The 19,726-nt window shown below is 44.7% G+C and overlaps 1 protein-coding gene and 1 long non-coding RNA gene across 3 annotated transcripts in view; one reads left to right on the top strand and one right to left on the bottom strand.

The window, feature by feature from the left end:
• Positions 1 to 18,130, top strand: part of LOC127596532 (probable G-protein coupled receptor 153) — a 35,311-nt gene extending 17,181 nt beyond the window's left edge. Inside the window, exons 3-7 of one of the 2 annotated variants that reach the window (XM_052059214.1) lie at positions 774 to 936; positions 1,009 to 1,203; positions 5,985 to 6,174; positions 8,022 to 8,206; positions 16,799 to 18,130. In XM_052059214.1, coding sequence (XP_051915174.1) covers positions 774 to 936; positions 1,009 to 1,203; positions 5,985 to 6,174; positions 8,022 to 8,206; positions 16,799 to 17,578 — 1,513 coding nt within the window. In that variant the 3' untranslated portion in view covers positions 17,579 to 18,130. Of the gene's footprint in view, positions 1 to 773; positions 1,204 to 5,984; positions 6,175 to 8,021; positions 8,207 to 16,798 lie in introns of both variants that reach the window. The other variant, XM_052059213.1, reaches the window with a different exon arrangement.
• A 360-nt stretch (positions 18,131 to 18,490) lies between these two features.
• Positions 18,491 to 19,466, bottom strand: LOC127596614 (uncharacterized). The gene is made up of 2 exons (XR_007961503.1): positions 18,920 to 19,466; positions 18,491 to 18,770 (listed from the first exon to the last, which is right to left on the bottom strand). It is a non-coding gene; the product is annotated as an uncharacterized LOC127596614 (long non-coding RNA).
• Positions 19,467 to 19,726: the final 260 nt, after the last annotated feature.

The following is a 19,726-nucleotide window of genomic DNA, read 5'->3' as shown; positions in this document are numbered from 1 at the left end:
AGCACGTTGCTCATGTGGTTGTCGGAAAAGGCTTCATTTGTTTTTGCTTCTTGTAATTTCTCTAAATTATTGTGGGGAATTGTTTGTGCAGTACGGTAGCTGGTGTCTCGTGTTACTCAAGGTTCCCTACCTACTTTTAAGTCAGAGTACCGGTACTGTACGGACCATTCAGAAAGATTTTGACATGTGCTGTTAAAAGAATTCCAAATGTCGACGCGCTTCCACCAGTATGTCAGTGACGTGACTTAACATTTAACGCGTGTGGATGCGTTTCATTTTGTCTCTGACAATGCTCGCAAGTCAGAATAGTTGCACAGTGTTTCCAACCATGAGCTGAAATAATAGTAAGATGATACTTTTTTTGGGGGGGGCGGGGGGGGGGGCTGAAAGGGGCTTTTTTTTAGCTCATCATTGGTATTTACCGTGATGTGTTAACATTATGTTGGTGGACTTAAAGGGACAGTCACATAGTTGTTTTAGCGCTCTTGTTTTATGTTTAGTTTGACAGTAAACTCTGAACTAGTTGTGTCAATCAACAGTCTCAAGCCTCTTTTTTAGACAATTGTTCGCTGACAAACTGCTGCTTAATGGGAAGTGAGCCGAGTTGAGATTGCTGCCGCCGTGTAGCGTTTGTGTAGTGAACGGTTGGTTGCTCGCAAGTCAAAGCAAATACGAAGGGGGGTTGCTCGTAAGTCAAGGCACAGCCACGTGTTGTTGTTTTTTTGTGGGCTTATTCGTGTTTCCTGTTCTAAATTGTGTGTTTGTGTTTCCAGGCTGAGCAACACCAAGAAGCAGGCGGTGCACACGGTGATGGGGATCTGGATGGTCTCCTTCATCCTGTCCACACTTCCAGCAGTGGGCTGGCACGACACAAGCGACCGCTTCTACACCTCCGACTGCCGATTCATTGTGACAGAGATCGGCCTGGGGTTTGGGGTTTGCTTCCTGCTCTTGATTGGCGGTAGCGTGACCATGGGTGTGATCTGCATCGGCATTGCTCTCTTCCAGACCTTCTCCATTCAGGCAGGCCACAAAGCGGACAAGAACAAATTCAACGTCCCCACCATTGTGGTGGAGGACGCTCAGGGCAAGCGCAGGTCCTCCATCGATGGCTCGGAACCTCTCAAGACTTCACTGCAGATCACTTACCTGATCAGCGGTATTGTCTTCATCTATGACTTTCTCACCGGCTTCCCCATACTGGTGAGTCGGACTGTTTTGAAACACTTCTGATACTCAAATTTGAATGAATATCAAGTTTTATAAAGGATCGTCGGAGATAGGCACTCAGAAATAACGACAAGACACTTCTGGCTACCAACAATAGCCACTTTATTGGTCCCACACAGAAATGACAACACAGTTCAAACAAGTTGTATGAAGCTAAAGATGATATACTCTTACCGTGTGCCAGTAGGGTGGAGAGCCAACACCCTCAGCAGAGTGAGCTTCAATACGAGCTGGGCGTTCGTACGCTAACCCACAGCAGACTCTGCTGAGGAGCATCGCTCCCCTCCTTTTATCCTCTAAAGTGTGTGCATCGGGAGAGGTGAGTGGCCATTCTCATCCCTCCCTACGCCACACTGTTTGTTGTGTAATCAAGTGGCATTGATCTCAATCAAGTTTTGACAATTCAAACAAAGCAGACTATGAAGTCGTCAAGGCAGGCTAAATAGTTTATCTCTGAAGTCGTCAAAGCAGGCTCCAGAGTCCATCTCTGAAATTGCTTAGGCAAGCAAGTCACCAAGTCATGCAATCATCTCAAAGCAGTTTTTTTTCACTGAGAAGAAATACATTGATTAAAGAAAACATCACAAAATATCTTAATATACCACGGACGCATGAAAATGGCCAATCGTTTGCGACTAAAACATATATTTGATCTTCAGCAAAAGATTGTGCGATGTACAGCGGGGCCTTGAGATGCGCGCAGCACAGCAATTTGCACGTCGGTGTCCATTTCAACCGGCTGGAGGCGCGTTTCACATTTTAACTTCATTTTACACTTGACAACTGTCAACCCTCTTGACAACGGCATAACCAATACAACCAATCAACAGGACGACTGGAGCTAATCATTCCACAAACCACCCCAATGTGGAAACAAGCCATGCCGCTATATTATTTACATAAACCAAAGTGTTCCTCCTGGTACACATCCGAAAAGTAGGCCAGGCTCAGTGCTTATGGATGATGGCTGTATTTTTCCATGAAGTCAGATAGCGAGTGTGTGGGCCCATTAAAGGGAGCAAAAGATCGGTTAGGAATGCACGCGTGATCTCCCCTCTTTCACAACAAGCACGTCACTATCCACATCTTGGTGGCAACACGAGTCCTTGAAGCTCCTTGTCCAACGAATGAAGGAGTGTAAGCCCTTCTTTCAGCCTGTCACCATTTAGCTTGCAAATTCCAGCCCCGGGGCTCTCATTCATTTTTCACAAGTCGATTCATCATGTTTGCAGGGAGAACTGAGAGCGTGTAGCGAGCTTAAGACTGCTTACATTTGATGCAAAAAGCCAGACGACTAAGCCGGTATTCAGAGAATGTTCCGGGGCTTGGTGTCGCCATTTGCTTGTTAAATCTGCGTTTGTCATATGGTTTCGGTTAAGATTACGTGACCGTGGAATTGTGACCGGATTACTGCATTCCCTCAGTTTTGTTGACTTGTGCGCACCCATCGTTTAAACATCGTTTGTCACAGATAAAAAGTTTTGCACGCTTTCTAAACTCTAAAGTGATGGACTGACGGACCCTCTATCCACCTCAGATAATTTATCTTTAGTGTTGTGAATAAGGCGGCCCGGTAGCCCAGTGGTTAGCACGTCGGCTTCACAGTGCAGAGGTACCGGGTTCGATTCCAGCTCCGGCCTCCCTGTGTGGAGTTTGCATGTTCTCCCCGGGCCTGCGTGGGTTTTCTCCGGGTGCTCCGGTTTCCTCCCACATTCCAAAAACATGCGTGGCAGGCTGATTGAACACTCTAAATTGTCCCTAGGTGTGAGTGTGAGTGCGAATGGTTGTTCGTTTCCGTGTGCCCTGCGATTGGCTGGCAACCAATTCAGGGTGTCCCCCGCCTACTGCCTGAAGACAGCTGGGATAGGCTCCAGCACCCCCCGCGACCCTAGTGAGGATCAAGCGGCTCGGAAGATGAATGAATGAATGTTAATTGGTTGCTACTTCGCGGATTTTCTTTTATCGCTGGGAGTTTTGGTCCCCATTAACCCCGATAAACGAGGGATTACTGTACACGGAGACGTTGGATGAGGATGGGAGTTTTTGTTCATTATATTGTGTTTGATTGGACCTTTGGATTCTTATCAGCTTCCAACAAGAAGACTGTATTGCCGAATTGTAAGTAATCACTGCCCAGTGTGACTTTTAGCGATCTTGTCAGTTCTAGATAGATGGATAGATAGATAGCTATGATAATATTTTATGAAAAAAAATACTTAACCCATTATTGACTTCAGTGCTCTGCGGTGTTTTCAGGCAGCATCCTGTTTTTGCACTGTTGTGCCCCATCAATTTGGAACCATGACCTGTTTTTTTTTTTTTTTTTTTTGGCAATTCATTAAAAAAAATCAAATTCATCGATTAAATGGAAAAAGTGCCAGATTAGTGGATTATAGATATTCTTGTTAGTTGCGGCTTTTTGGCTAAAAATCATACCTTCTTGCAAAAGCTCCCATTGAGAATCAAACGACACAGGCATTGGCTTCCGTTGTCATCATCTTCAATTATTCCTTCAGGTTATGCTTCTTGGCTTCTGTGAACTGAGTTGCTATTTGCCTTCATCCGCGCGCCAGCAGCTGAGCGATAACAAAATTGCTCAAATTAGCTCAACTTTTTCACTCTCATTTCCTTCATTGGCTCTGGAGAGCCCTTTCACTGCTCTGCACACTTGAGTGAAAGTATCATTTCCTTGACAGTTGTCGCACAAGTCATAAAAGTACCGGTAATCTTTTTCCTTTGTTCAAGAGGTAGATTTAATTACATGCACCACACATCTCAATTTCTTTATTTTGTAAGTACTGCTTTATTTATGTATTAGTTGCATTTATGATATGTAGTTTGATCTGCCAGTGCTAAAGATGGATACGTAAAGGTTTATTCATATATTTACCAAACATGAATGTGGAATATGTACGACAATCGGTAGAGACGATGAATACGCTTCATTGTTATAACACTTTTTGTGTGTTGAACTGAACTCTCCTGGTTTGCCGTTTTGTTCATGTGCCGTGTGTGCACATCGCCTTGCATGTTTTAAGGAAACGAACGCTTTACTGTACTGCAAAGTGTGTTGATACCGTATTGTGTGTTCTAAATGGTGGGGGGGGTCATGGTGATGGAAGATTATATTTCGCGACAGAAACAACAACAGCAACATCTCTCCTGACCAAATATAATGAGCTATTTAAATGCATTGGAAGAACCAACACGCAAATAAATGTTCTCAGATACTCATTTACATTTGTGTGATGATCCATGCACTCGGCAATATATTGTGGTGGGAGCAGAATTGGATTTTACATTTGGAAGAGCCATCAAGATTCAAAATGTGGGGTTTTTTTGGTTTGTTTTGTTTTTTAATAGCACACCCTAGACAAGGGCGGCCCGGCGGTTCAGTGGTTAGTGCATCCCGGTTCCGGCCTTCCTGTGTGGAGTTTGCATGTTCTCTCCGGGCCTGCGTGGGTTTTCTCTGGGTAATCCGGTTTCCTCCCACATTCCAAAAACATGCATGGTAGGCTGATTGAACACTCTAAATTGGCCCCGGGTGTGAGTGTGCACACGGATGGTTGTTTGTCTCTGTGTGCCCTGTGATTGGCTGGCAACCAATTCAGGGTGTCCCTACTGCCCAAGGACGGCTTGGATAGGTTTCGGTACCCCCTCCCCCAGTGACCCTTGTGAGGATAAAGTGGTTCAGAAAATGGATGGATGGATCGACCCTCGGACAAGGTTTTTTTTTTTTTGCCAGAGTGTGACAAGTTCATTCATTCATTCATTCATTCATCTTCCGAGCCGCTTGATCCTCACTAGGGCCGCGGGGGGTGCTGGAGCCTATCCCAGCTGTCTCCGGGCAGTAGGCGGGGGACACCCTGAATCGGTTGCCAGCCAATCGCAGGGCACACAGAAACGAACAACCATTCGCACTCACACTCACACCTAGGGACAATTTAGAGTGTTCAATCAGCCTGCCATGCATGTTTTTGGAATGTGGGAGGAAACCGGAGCACCCGGAGAAAACCCACGCAGGCCCGGGGAGAACATGCAAACTCCACACAGGGAGGCCGGAGCTGGAATCGAACCCGGTACCTCTGCACTGTGAAGCCCACGTGCTAACCACTGGACTACCGGGCCGCCCTTGTGACACAAGTTGTTCATTTAAATTTAAATTTGAATATGTTATATCAATGCATATGTGATACCGCTGAGAAGCATCCGAGTGGTAGTCATACTCCAGCAAAGAGGGGGAAAGTGCTGTCAGCCTCTAACTACAGCACTATAAGTAAAACACAACTGTCATCGGCACTCATGACTCACTCACCTCGTAGGAAGTCATTATACTGTCAGACTCCAATCGGGACTATGCACGTTCCATTTTCAAAATCCACGTGGCAGTTCCTGATTATCCATCCATCCATCCATCCATCCATCCATTTTCTCTTGCACTTATCCTCATTATAATCGTGAGTGAACTGCAGGCTATCCCAGCTGGGCACCAGCCAATGGCGGAGCGCATGTAGACAAAAGCAATATTTGTACTCGCATTCACACATATTCTCTCTTTAGTGCCTTTACCATGCATGCTTTTGATCTGCGGGTGGAAGTCGGCATACTCTGAGAAAACGCGTGCTAGCGCGGCGGGAACATGAACGAGACTGTGATAACCAAAGTCCCAAGACAATGCTCAGAATTTTGAATCCATCATGTTATAAAGTTGTTATTTTTTTTCTTTTTTTTTTTAAACGTCTCATTCTGCCCAGGTGGTGAGCTTTGCCAGTCTCAAGTTCGACCGCTCATACAACTGGATGGTTGTGTGTGTGCTCTGGTGCTCCATTGTGCAGTCCATCTTGTTGCCCATGTTCCTGTGGGCCTGTGACCGCTATCGGGCTGACATCCGCTTGGTGTGGGACAAGTGCGTGGCCATCATGTCCAATGACGAGGTGGACGAGGGTAAGCCCGCCTCCCTCACAGTCAGGTCTTATCTCCACCTCAACACCCGCACTTTCCCAACATCCTTTTTCCACTCCTTTCTCCTGACCCAAGACCATGGCTGTCTCATCACCGAAACCTTTTTTTTTTTTTACATGGCCCTGTAGATTATCCACAACTGTTTTCACTGCTTTTGTCAGCCAGTGGGTTTTTTTTGGGGGGGTGGGGGGGGCTAATTTTCTATTGTTTGGTCAATTTTACGTGTTCACTGTCTGTTCATGCAAATAATTCCCCCCACGCCCCTTTCCTTCATGTTCTTACTGTTTGGTTTCGGGATTTTAGCGCCAGATGTAATCATGTCCATGTGATAGCTGGAATTTAAATGGAATTTTCAACTTTTCATTTTAACTTTGGGGATCTCTCGCCGGTAAATAATCACGAAAGGCGACTTTGCATCAAGGGGCATTTGATGATGATAGTAATATTGCAGGAAAGGAAAAGAAGGTGCGTAGAAAGCTAACGTTGGATGTTTAGGCTTAGCGACATTAACACATAGCTGCCGTTTTTTTTTTTTAGTGCATGAAAAAGTTCTTCTGTTCCTGTTAAATTCCGAAAGGAGGCAGCAGCGTGTGACTAGCCAATCATGACAATTATACTGTTTGCCCGAGAATACAGTCCTAAAATATATGAATTTTTTAATTTCCACATGAAATCCATATTATCGCGTGACCTCCAGTTTTAAGGGTCTATTTACTCAGTTGGAATGTGCTCGTATGTACTGCTGTAAAATGAGCACCATGTCCCCCCCCCAAAAAAAAATAAACCAAAACAAAACAAAAGGGAGTGGTTGCAATTCAAAGGCCATATTTACCTCGCAGCACTTTATTCACTCCATTGCACTTAAGATGGGTCATTTTGGCCCACAAAAGCAGGACGATAAAATAAATGGCTCCCGTTTAATTTGGAAGGAAGAAAAAAAAACATTTTGATGCCATCATGGTCAGATTACCCTCACGTCAAAGAAAAGAGATTCCCCAAGTTTACTTTTTCTGGATACAACGCTGACCTAGTTAGGAATTTATTTTCATTTCATTATTTGTAAGTCGGACTGACACTGATAAAATTGGATTGAGGTTGTTAGGGTTATATTATAATCATTGTTTTTTTTTTAATGTGTGGACTAAACGTATGCATATGAGTATTTTGTCTGATGGTTAAAGTGTATTTGCATCTTCCACAATCTGCCCCACTCTCCGCCCTTTATTCCCCTCACCTCTCAAACATGTGCGCCCCCTGGTGTCCTTCATGAGAAGTGCATGTTGTCAAGTCAGGGGAACAAACACCGGGTAGCTAATATTTTGTGTGATAATTAACACCTCCAGTTCTCTGCTTTCTTTTTCCAGAGGGCTTGCCATGTATAACTCATCACAGTTGTATGTATAAGGACTGTTTACTGTTGTTTTTTTTTCTTTTTTTCTTTTATTACTAAGCTGCTGACTTGCATGCCCACCTGCCTGTGCAAACGATCTGCTCTCTTTTCATCCCTTTGTCACAGTTTTCCCTCAAATGCAGCATTTTATAGTCAAGCTCAACACATCCTAAATTAACTTGACTGCTCCTATTGGGACCGTGGATGGGGAATTTTTTTTCCCTCCTCTTATTTGTGTTGATTTCTGCATTCAGAAAGCATTTAAAGAGAAAGCCATTTTGATCTCAAGTCGGTTTCGCCAGACAAAGTCAAACCAAAAGGCAAACCAAATCAGGAAGCAATTGAACTTGTCTCTATTATCTCTTCGTTTGTGTGTCTGTCTGTCTTGTGAATCCGTTGCTATCTAACCCTGACGCTCGTGCTTTTCTGCACTTTGTAGAAAACAGCCAAGATGGAGGAATTCATGTCGACTTAATATTTGACAGACCATATGACTATAGCTCAGCGCCTGAAATCGTGACCGTAGACCGTAATGCCAAGTATGAGTTCTCAACCTTAGAAAGGGGGGTCCCGCAAGGGTATCCAGTGAGGGAACAGCAGGAAGATAAAATGCAGTATTTGCAGGTATATTCTTTGATTGATTTTTCTTCATTTCTTTTGACTTGATCACATGACCTATTTTGAATGACACTTCATTGCTAATGTGCATGGTCAAATGGCATTGTGGGCCTTGAACAGACATTGTGATGCTGTCAGAGATGCCATGTGATGTGTGTGCTGTGCGTGTGCTTCGATTTGCTTTTTTTCCCTGGCTCCCGAAATTCTGTCGATTCCGGCTAGCGAGTGTTTGCGAATAAGACCATCGGCGCTCCCGCCAACACAACGTCAAGACATAGTAGGCGCGGAGCTTTTTGGACAATGACTTTTGCCTCTATAAGGTGCCACATTCGATTTGAAATAAAACCAATCAAGACGAGGTTTAGGGGTAAACATTTAAAACACAGGTGTCAAACCCGAGGCCCGGGGGCTCGATCTGGCCCGCCACATCGTTTTATGTGGCCCGCGAAAGCAGCTCAAACATGTCAACTTCCATGATGCTTTCTAAAATGTCGAATTTCAAATTCTCACAATGTAATAAATAAGAGATATAATCTGAGCATATACCTTTTACCAAACAGCTCACAATAGCAACTTAAACAATAGTTGAACCAACAGTTATTCTTGACTTCTTTCTATGGTTTCAGTCATAACGGCCCTCCAAGTGAAACGCTAACTAAAATGTGGCCCGTGACAAAAACGAGTTTTACACCCCTGATTTAAAATGTTCCACAAAAGTATGACGTTCACACTGTTCGGGAAATGAGTGTACTCCCATTCCTGCAAAATAAACCAGATACTTTTCAGTTATTGTGTCGGCAGCTCCCGATAGGTGCCGTTATATTGCAAATCAATATTTTAGCCTGGATTACTGGAGCAGAAGACGCTTTAAAAAATGAACTGGAGTAAAGAACAGAGGAACACTTATGATCCAAAGAAGACCACATTTAGGGTTTGAACCGACGAGTCAACTTTACGACTCCCCATCAGCGTTCAACACTTGAAGCCAACAAATCGCTATTCGCTTGTTTACGGCATCTCCTCTTTCCAAGCGGCCAATTCAGAGAGGCCCTTTGACTCGACCGTCTGCTCCCATGACCCGACTAACAGCAGTAAAAATCTTTGGCCAAAATAAGTCTTTGCATATCTAGGAGTACAAAAATAAACTGGTTGTTGAAGAGCAGCGAGTTTGCCAGTAGCTTGGCTGGCTTCCACTATCCCGATCGCCGCTAGACTTAAAGACTAGCATGAAGTACAATAAAAGCACAATCGAAATATCAACAGTTCAACATGGAAATGCGAGAAAAAAAAAATTGAGCTTCCCGATCACGTCCTGTCTTACAACACGCTATGATTTCGAAAGCAACATGAGGCTGGCTAGTTTATTGAAGAGAAATGTGTCATGGTCTCTTACGAACGACAACAACCACAATTAGTATCATGGTGACCGTGAGATTTATTTTCATTTGTTTCTACGCCTGTCCCTGAAAATATGTATTTCAATGACATGGTCCACAAAAAAAATCTAATAAATCCCAATGACGTCGTCAGTTAATGAACTTGTTGTTCAACCTCGACACCTGATGTGTTGAACATGCAGATGGAGGCCGCAAACGGACATACGTCGGTCATTTGTGAGAGCTTAGTGCCATATTCGTAGGTCATATTTCAAATCAATTGTGGCAAAGTATAAAAATAAAGACAATCAGGCGCTTCTTTTCCCAATGGCCTTCAGCCTTCAAGGGCAACTCACCAAACCCTGATCATCATTTTTTTGAATTCCATCATGAATTATTTCGGCAAACTTGTCATTCTGGCCCTGCATAATACATTAAAGTCACTCTGAAGAGATATGTTGAGCAAACCAGAGCTGATGAAATTCACTTGCTGAGCCTGCCTGGCCCGGAAGACTGTTGATGATGTAACCTGAGAGAAAAAGTTTTTCTTTTCTTTTCCTTTCCATTTTTATTTATGATTTTTACAAATACAGTGATCCCTCGCTACTTTGCGGTTCGTTTATCGCGGGTTCAGTGCATCGCGGATTTTTTTCAAAAATATACATGGAGTACAGTACTGTATATGTTGCTCTATGTGACTCGCTGTTGTTTTGCAGCTTCTCGGGGACCGTTTGCAGACTTTAAAAAAAAAATACAAAATTTACTTTACCTATTTATGTTAAGGCGGCCCGGTAGTCCAGTGGTTAGCACGTCGGCTTGAATGAATGAATGAATGAATATTTATGTTAATTGGACGCTTCTTCGTGAATTTTCGTTTATCGCGGGTGGTTTTGGTCCCCATTAACCGCCATAAACGAGGGATTACTGTACATCTCAACACTGTGCCATCTTTGTCAACTTAACTTGACAGGAGCTTCGGTTGCAGTCCGCAGTCCCGGCAACGGACAGTATTTTTACTTTGGTCATTTGGTTATGATCTAGAAACGGAAAAAAAAAATTGGCATTGAGGACATCTTCATTGAATGAAACAGAGATATATACAGTAGCCATCACTTCATCCATCACCTCACCAATTGTTTGTGTTTATAGCGCCCATTGTAATGTTCAATTTAAGATGAGAAACAGACGGGTGGGTATAGCACCACAAGACATCATAATAAAGTTGAGAAGTAGCGCATTTAAGAGAGATTCTGACCTGTTTTTTTCTTAAATTAAACTCATAATTATCTAGTGATTGTACAGTAAAGCCTCTGTGGCTTTTTTTTTTTTGTATTTGATGCGTGTCCTATCCTCCCCCCGCGTGTCCTGCATTTCACGCCACTCGCCACGCTTGCGCTGCCCTCTCTCTGTCCTGGTGTCCCTCACACCGCTACTGTATCGTCTGCTGTCTCACCTTTTCTCTGAATTTCACCCAAAAAATAAAAATAAAAAAAGCCACCGCAAGGGTGCAGGCTGACATGAGCCATGTGAATATGACGTCAGCTTGACAAACATCTTCCTTCTCTTGCATAAGTTAGCAGGGAAGAATGGAATGTGAGTAGCCTATACATTATGTTAGAAAATATACAATCACGATCGACACACACTGAGCGGCCACAATGTGAGGAACACTTGTGCTATCTAATAAGATTCATTGCAAGAGCTCGACAGACAGTTCTTGATAATGACGCTTGATATCAGAGAAGAATGAGTTTAGTCTTTGGGAAAAAAAATCTTGCAAGATTATATGAGTTGTTTTTATGTTCTCGTTTTAATGTCCATGTTAAATATGCATTGTGCTATGTATTTTGGCTCGATGTGTAAAGTAAGGAATCTTCTATTAGTCTGTAGCAACCACAATTGCCCTCTGAGGACTCTGACATTTGAATTTCGTGCTGTGAGACTGATCAGCCAATCGGCGGCCTATCTCGCCGATCTCCGACGCACCGTCGGAAAGTACCGACCCGTACTCCAGACCTACCAAGACCAGCGCAACAGACGAGTACCGAAGTCGCTGTTAACCTGTACTCACGTTTTCCTAAGGAACGACGACCAGTTGTAAGGAGCGACGGCCAGGCGAAGTGAAGTACTCGAAGAGCTGTGGTACAATGATTTATTTTAGCAAACATGCGATCATTTATATACCAGCAAAGCGGACCTTAGCGTAACAAACGTCCAGTCCTTGAATCAAGATCGATTTCCGGGGCCTAGCCAAGCCGGGGGCTGTGATTGGTTGGGAGCGAGCGGCAGCGGGGCCGCCGATTGGCTGATCAGTCTCACAGCACGAAATTCAAATGTCAGAGTCCTCAGAGGGCATTTGTGGTTGCTACAAGTCTTTCCCAACATTCAGGCCCATTGAGCCAAAGCACATTATTTTACTTTAGAAGAATTTCAAGGCACACCACCAAACAAAAATGTTGCAACAAGTGTAGGCTGTTTATGAAATTATCATTTTTCATTTAATTTGACTCACAAATTCAGTCAGTGTGAACTCTGGGCCCGTTGAGCTGAACACTCTTGTTTTCGTGGGTTAATTCAGTGGTCCCCAGAGATCGGACCGTAACAGAGAAAGACATGCTAGCTGCAACAGAGAAAGACATGCTAGCTGTGCTTCCTCAGACCCGACGGAAATGCGCGCCACTCTAAGCAATCGGAGTCTAACCTTGGTTTACAAGTTTAAATAATCACAATCCTCCAATAAATGAAAGAAGAAACAGTAAACATAAAGTAATCTTCAACAAATTGACCAAATTTTACAGTTCAACGCGCAGCTGCCGGGCAGCCATTACTTCCGACGATACAATACAATACAATACATGCTAATTTATATAGCGCTTTCACAACAGTGGCAGCTGTAACAAAACAGTTAAGCGACGTGGACGAGGAAGCTGTTGTGCTTCCGATGTCGTCAAAAACAAGACAACACGAGAAACCTGTTGAATCGTTTGAACAAGTGGCAAAAAGGCAAGCGGAGTTTGAACAGTCTGCCTACGCAAACATTAGCAATTTGGTCGCTAATAACTAGCCAGCAGCCACCAGATGAAATCAGCAATCAATCGTGTCATCTTTTGATCAGTCCCATTCGCGAGTAGCAATGATGCTAACGCCGTATGTAGGATCGTTACTTAAAACATGATCGGTTTACATGATACGACGTATTTATTGTTACTAATTGGCCTAATAATTTCTTAACTCATTCAGCACCAGCCAATTCTGAACCAAGTCTGAAAAGACGTTTTTAAACGTCTTTGGGAGTGAATGAGTTAATAGTTCCGTTATTTCATTCTGCGTTTGTAGTACTACGCTGTTTGAAATTAATGGTGTTAAAATGCTGATTTACTCGATCATTATCTTGTCAGTTGCAGTGCTTTAAAACTGGCAATTTAAAAGCGATTTTGAAAAAAAAAAAAGGCTGCCGTTCCGCGAACAGCATGTACTTGTCTCAACCGATCCGTGACACAAAAAAAGCTTGGGGACCACTGGGTTAATTGCCCCTTCTACCATTCAGTGGAAGCACATTTAATCGTTCCAACCTGTCACGATATGACGCCAATGTGCAATGGTACAAAACTTGGGAATCAATACTCTTTTTAGATTGCGTAAATGCTCTTCAAGTTGTGGCCGTATATTTCATTTTTAGTTGTATAGTTAATGAATTTATCAGTAAGATCCAAACTTCTGGAAGATAATATCCATCAAGAGCGTGTTAAAACCCCCTTGGTAAAAATAACCAGTGCAACATTTTGCATGAAGTCTCTGCTGATTATCAGTACATACCACAACACAACTCCCCCCACAAATTCGGGATATTCGACTTTGGGGTGAGAAATTTCAGGATGAACCTACAAGGTGCTACAACCTGCACGGGTGAATTTTTATTTGACCTTTGCTGAACTTTTGAATGCACTTGTCCAATCAAAGTTCCGATACTTTCTGCACTACTTGCTGTTTTCTAACAGGAACATTAACGTCCAAAATCAGAACCACTTCGATGCCTTTCTGTGACTCCTTCAATGTCTCTGTTAAAACCTGCTGATGAGCTGTTAAGTTGGTAGCCACTTCCCCTCTCACACCATCCTGTTTGAATACTATTGGATCAATTGTGAGGTGCGGTCTAAGTGTCCAAATGTGAACGGCATCATGAAAAAGACCGATTAATAGGCTGGTCGATTTACATCGGCCGATATGAGGCCTTTTCAAAGGGAATAATAAGTGGCTGGAGTTCCGCTGATGAAACGCCAATATAATCTTACTCTCTCACGCAACAGCAAACGTCGTTTAGTTGTCATGGGAAGGAAGTAAAGGACACAAATGGATGGAAGAAGGTTATTTGGGGTGAATGACATCCTCATCCATCCTCCCATATGGCCATTAAGATGCAATGTATGCACGTGGGGCGGCACGGTAGTCCAGTGGTTAGCACGTCGGCTTCACAGTGCAGAGGTACCGGGTTCGATTCCGGCTCCGGCCTCCCTGTGTGGAGTTTGCATGTTCTCCCCGGGCCTGCGTGGGTTTTCTCCGGGTGCTCCGGTTTCCTCCCACATTCCAAAAACATGTGTGGCAGGCTGATTGAACACTTTAAATTGTCCCTAGGTGTGGGTGTGAGTGTGAATGGTTGTTCGTTTCTGTGTGCCCTGCGATTGGCTGGCAACCGATTCAGGGTGTCCCCCGCCTACTGCCCGGAGACAGCTGGGATAGGCTCCAGCACCCCCCGCGACCCTAGTGAGGATCAAGCAGGCTTGGAAGATGTATGCACGTGTACACATTGTATGTCGATAAGATTTATACTTATGCTTTGAGGGCATTATTAGTTTGTTGCTCGATCCAACTTGATACACTTATTTGGCTGTCAAAATGTTATTCAGTGTGAATGACATCATTTGTGCATAAAAGTCCTGTATTCTTGAGTTGGGCATGTGCAATCAAAAGTTTAAAGGATGGTCAAGTAAAGTTTGGAATTTTAGGTGCATCCTGAAATTTCAACAGAAAGACCCCGAATGTTTTTTTTGTAAGTAGTGTAGAGAGAGTAAGTGATCAGGAAACTATCGTCATCGTTGCACTGCACGTTCTGGTCAGGGCTGGGGCTGGGGGGGAAACAATAAGAAATGATAATAAAACGGTGTGTTGTAACAATGAGATCCAAACAAGTACATCATGTGATTTATGAGTAAGAGGAGCTGTGTTGCGGTTATGACGCAACCGCTCGCAACACATGGAAAGCAGTTTTGAGCATTTATTTGAGAACCTTGATATCTGGCTTGAATATAATCCTGCAAACGACAGTCTTGTAAATGTTTTTTCTCACTTCCGCCTTCAGCTCCTGCTTGATAATTCCCGCACACTTGTAAGACATTTTTTCACGTACGGGCAGGGAAGCCACATGCTACTCGTGAAGCAAAATGGCGCACGGGTGCTTGTGATCCACTTTGCAACATCAAATTTTGCTACTTAAGATTTAAGCACTTGAATTGTGGCACGGAGCTGTCAGCGAATGCGTTGTTTTGCCTCACTAGTGGCACGTACACTAGTTGTCCTACTAGTTAGCAGAAATGTCATACAGTCATAGAAGGCAATAGTAAATACAATACAATACAATACATGCTGGCTTATATAGCGCTTTCACAACCGCCAGCTGTAACAAAGCGCTTTACAAAACAGTTCACATAAAGTAAAATAATAAACACAACACATAACATAAAACACGGACAGTCGTGCAGTTCTAACCACTTTTCCATCACACGCTTTGTTGTTTGAAGCAGTTTGAGACGAAAGAGGAGAGAATCAAAGTGTCCTTTAACCAGTGGATCAGAGACGTCATGCTCAAAATGTGCACACGTCGGCTACAAGCTAAGTTTTGAAAGCAAAAACGAAGCTGTAGCATCCATTGACGAAAAAAGAGATTGGTTCACTTCTCCTGTAATCCGCTTCAAACTCCAAGCCGCGACTCCCAGTTCCAAATCCGCATCAGCGCTCCGCGCTAACGCTCCTCTCTCCTCATCCTCAACCTCAGCGGCCATCCATCCAGCCGCACCAACGCCAACTGTCCAACAGCGCTGACATAGCCACTGAACAAATCGGGGTTGTGAAAAATGCTGCCCATTACTGGCGCAAAAAAACACAAGCGCCCCAGGTCTGTCCAGCACCGACAGTCAATGGCGCCGACATTCCTCCCAATCAAAAAGCGCTATATAATAAATAAATAGAGTATATGCAATGTGTGTACTTCAGCTAGATATCAAGGGTGTTTAATAAATATTTTTTTTTAAATGCATTTATTCTCTATTCTTCATATCCAGCTCAAGGTTGTACTAGTAGGCCAAACGTGGCACTCGTGACGGGCGAAACGTAGTCATTCTACTAGTACGCTGCATTGTGTCACTAGTGAGGACAAATGCAAACTACCACACGGACCTTCCTAAATGGTACGAGCAGCAGTGGAAAGCACAGCCGATTTACTCGTGCACCCAAATCGTTCTACCAGTGCACTGAATTGTGTTACTTGTACGGACAAGGAGTGCTCTAGTAAAAGGACCTTTAAAAGATGAATATTGAATAGATGTATCAATAATATCCATCTGTACTATATAGATTAAAGGTCGCGGTGGGGGGGGGGGGGGGGGATTGTTCAACTTGTGTGTTTGTGCTAGTAGCACACGGACCTTACGTGGGATATCAAGGCTATGGAATAAATGCGAACAGACTGGTGTCAAACATGGGGCCCGGGGGCCAGATCTGGACCGCCACATTTGTTTTTGTGGCCCGCAAAAGCAAATGATCTGCATCAACTTGACGTTTCTTTCCAAAATACCAAATTAGCAAAATGTCCTGTGTTTTGAAAACATGGAGATATTGCAGGCATTTTTCGTTTGTCAAGAAATAAATGTCAACGTATTTGAACAAACAGGCCTTGCCGGCCCTCCAATTTCAAAAGTAGTTAATTCATCCGTTTGTTTTGCGGATGTAAGATGAGGCCGTCGTACGTTTATTTGGGTTCATAACGGCCCGTCGCAAGAAAACCGTCACTCCGATGTGGCCCGCGACAAAAACGAGTTTGACACCCGTACGCTAAGAAATGCCTTTTCTGTTGTGTGTTGACGTGGACAGCCCGTGACCACGCATTCACTCACGAATGGGGCACTTGTTTGGGGTTTTCCCCCCCTCCCCCCCTATGTCTTTCCTCCAGGTGCCCCCTACAAGAAGATACTCCCACGACGAAACCGACATGTGGACCATCGACCGGATCCCCCCCTCCTACCTTCACCGGTGGGGCTCCAGCGAGGACATGATAGCGAGTGGCCGCTACAGCTCCACCTTGCCGCGCCGCGAGAGGCGCAGGAACAGCCTGGTCTCCTACCACGAGGAGAGCCACCATCATCACCACCGGCACCTCCATCGCAAGCGGCGGCGCTCTGAGGACACGCACTCCCTCAAGCACCTGCCGCGCGCGGCGTGCGGCGCCTACGACTACCGCGACGACGACCCGCGCTGCTTCAGCCGCGACGAGGTCATCAACTTTATCGACGAGACGCCGCTGCCGAGCCCCAGGAAGAGCCCGCGGCGCGCCTCCTGCACCGTCGCCCTCACCCCCAGCGCGTACGAGCGCCACGCCGTCCTCCTGCCTCACTTTGCGCTCACCGACTTTGAACGCGAGCCTCAAGCGCTCCGGCGCTTCTCGGAACACAAAAGCGCCGCCGGGAGCTCACCCGACGGGACCGGCGGTCACGGGAGCTGCGGCAAAGGTGGTCGGGGGGTGGTGGGCTCGCCTGCGGGGGGCACCCGACAGACTCCGCCACCTTCTTGTTGGTCCTCCATGGCGGGGGTTTCGGCAGCCGACTGGGCCCAGCACAAGCAGGCGAGCTTGGGGGAGAGTAAAGGAGGCACAAACAGTTTTGTAAGCTCACCCTCGGCATCCTCATCGGGATATATCGCATTTCGCTCGGATTCTGTTGGCTCCGCTTCCTAAAACAACAACAACATTCATTCATTCATTCATCTTCCGAACCGCTTCATCCTGGAGCCTATCCCAGCTGTCTTCGGGCAGTAGGCGGGGGGGGACACCCTGAATCAGTCGCCAGCCAATCGCAGGGCACACAGAGACGATCGACCATCAACGCCCACACTCACACCTCGGGACAATTCAGAGTGTTCAATCGGCCTGCCAAGCATGTCTTTGGAATGTGGGAGGAAAACGGAGCACCCGGAGAAAACCCACGCAAGCCCCTGGGAGAACATGCAAACTCCACACAGGGAGTTCCAGAGCTGGAATCGAACCCGGGTACCTCTGCACCGCGAAGTCTACGTGCTAACCACTGGACGATCGGTCCGCCCTCAACATTAACATTTCCCCTCTCAATTCTGATCCTTTTTTTTTTCTTCATCACGTACTCAAGCCTTTGCTGCTTTTTAAAAAATGTGTGCATCCACTGCTTAACCCTCCTGTTAGGTCCGTTTCTACGATCCACCAAAAATGTTCATTCGTCAAGGTGACCGGCTGCATGCTTAAACCTCAACAAAACCAATCCCCCCCCCCCCAAAAAAAACACTGTTACTTAACAATGTAGACGACAAGAGGCAAGTCACTTTGTGTTTCACCCATTTTCCAATCACATTTAAAGCCACTGTGTCGAAAATAACCCAAAAAGTGTCCAAAACGACTGAACTAATGCTCTTTGTTTTTGACTGCATTGACACCTGCACGTTGGCTCAAGATTTTGATCCAATAAGGGGTCAAAACTACCCATACGGATGAATTATCGCTACCAAGAAATGAGTCGCCAGTTTATCAGTACAGCTGTGGTTTAAAATAATAAATGTATTACAAATATTTTCAAAGAAGAAGCAACCTGTCAGTTTGATGTTTTGTTTTTTTTAAACATATATATATATGTTAAAAATACAATACTCTTCTGCTCGCAACCCTACTATTTTCTGGGAATTGGCCATCTGTCAGGATTTGAACCTGCCTCCTTGTGTCCAAAGTCAGCGGCGTTACCCACGGATCCACCCCGCTGCCATTGTCATTTTAAGAATTACTTTTAATTTTAAGAATGTTTATTAAAAATATTTATACTTACGCCGCGACCAAATTCTACTCTAAAGCTTGGCTAAATCTGATCTTCAACCTAATCTGCTGGGTCAAAAAGAATTAACCCAACCTTGGGTAAAAGGATCCCAATCTTCTGAAACTGTACAGCTGCCCGGCTAGTGGGTTAGGAAGCACAACACAGCGTTTTTTTTTTTTGGGTGGGGAGGTTGTCAGAAAAATCTTATGCCACAACCAACAAAAATTGTGCCAGAAAAATACTGAAGAGTCCCAATTTACTCACAAATGTATTTCCGGAGTGTGAAATTTGAGCCTTTTCTAATGAACACAAAGGTGTTGTACTGTAGCAACCACAAATGCCCTCTGAGAACTCCGACATTTGAATTTCGCGCCGTGAGACTGATCAGCCAATCGGCGGCCCCCGCTGCCGCTCGCTACCAACCAATCACAGCCCCCGGGTGGGCTGGACGTTTGTTTACACCAGGGGTCTCCAACGTGGTGCCCGCGAGCACCAGGTAGCCCGTGAGGACCACACCAGTAGCCCGCCAGTGCTAGGATTGTGATTTGCTCGTAGAAATTTTGATTTAAAAATGCAAACATGGGCAGCATTATAGATTCTATAGCCACCTATTTAGCTATCTAACTAGCTAGCTACAGTATACATCTAGCTAGCTAACGTTCTAATATTATTAAATGTAATTTGTACAAATGTTATTTTAGACGTGTATCAATTTAGTAGCCCTTCACACAATCAGGACACATGAAGTAGCTCTCACTCTCAAAAAGTTTGGTGACCCCTGGTTTACACTAACGTCCGCTTTGCTGGTATATAAATGATCGTATGTTTGCTAAAATAAAGCAGTGTACCACCGCTCTTCGAGTACTTCACTTCGCCGGGCCGTCGCTCCTTACAGTACAAAACAGGAAGTTATAACTTACTCGGTTACGCAGGTTGACTGTACCTCCTGCGAGCTCGTGGAAGAGCACTTCATGTTTCTGCTTGTCACTGTGCTTTGCTGGGATGGAAGAATCATAATTAAGTGTCCTTCTCGCTTATCGTGTTTCTAC

This window comes from Hippocampus zosterae, chromosome 2 (genome assembly GCF_025434085.1).
Source record: "Hippocampus zosterae strain Florida chromosome 2, ASM2543408v3, whole genome shotgun sequence".
Taxonomy (NCBI): Eukaryota; Metazoa; Chordata; class Actinopteri; order Syngnathiformes; family Syngnathidae; genus Hippocampus; species Hippocampus zosterae.
Note: the sequence above shows the minus strand (reverse complement) of the source record. Positions and strands in the feature narration are given on the sequence as shown.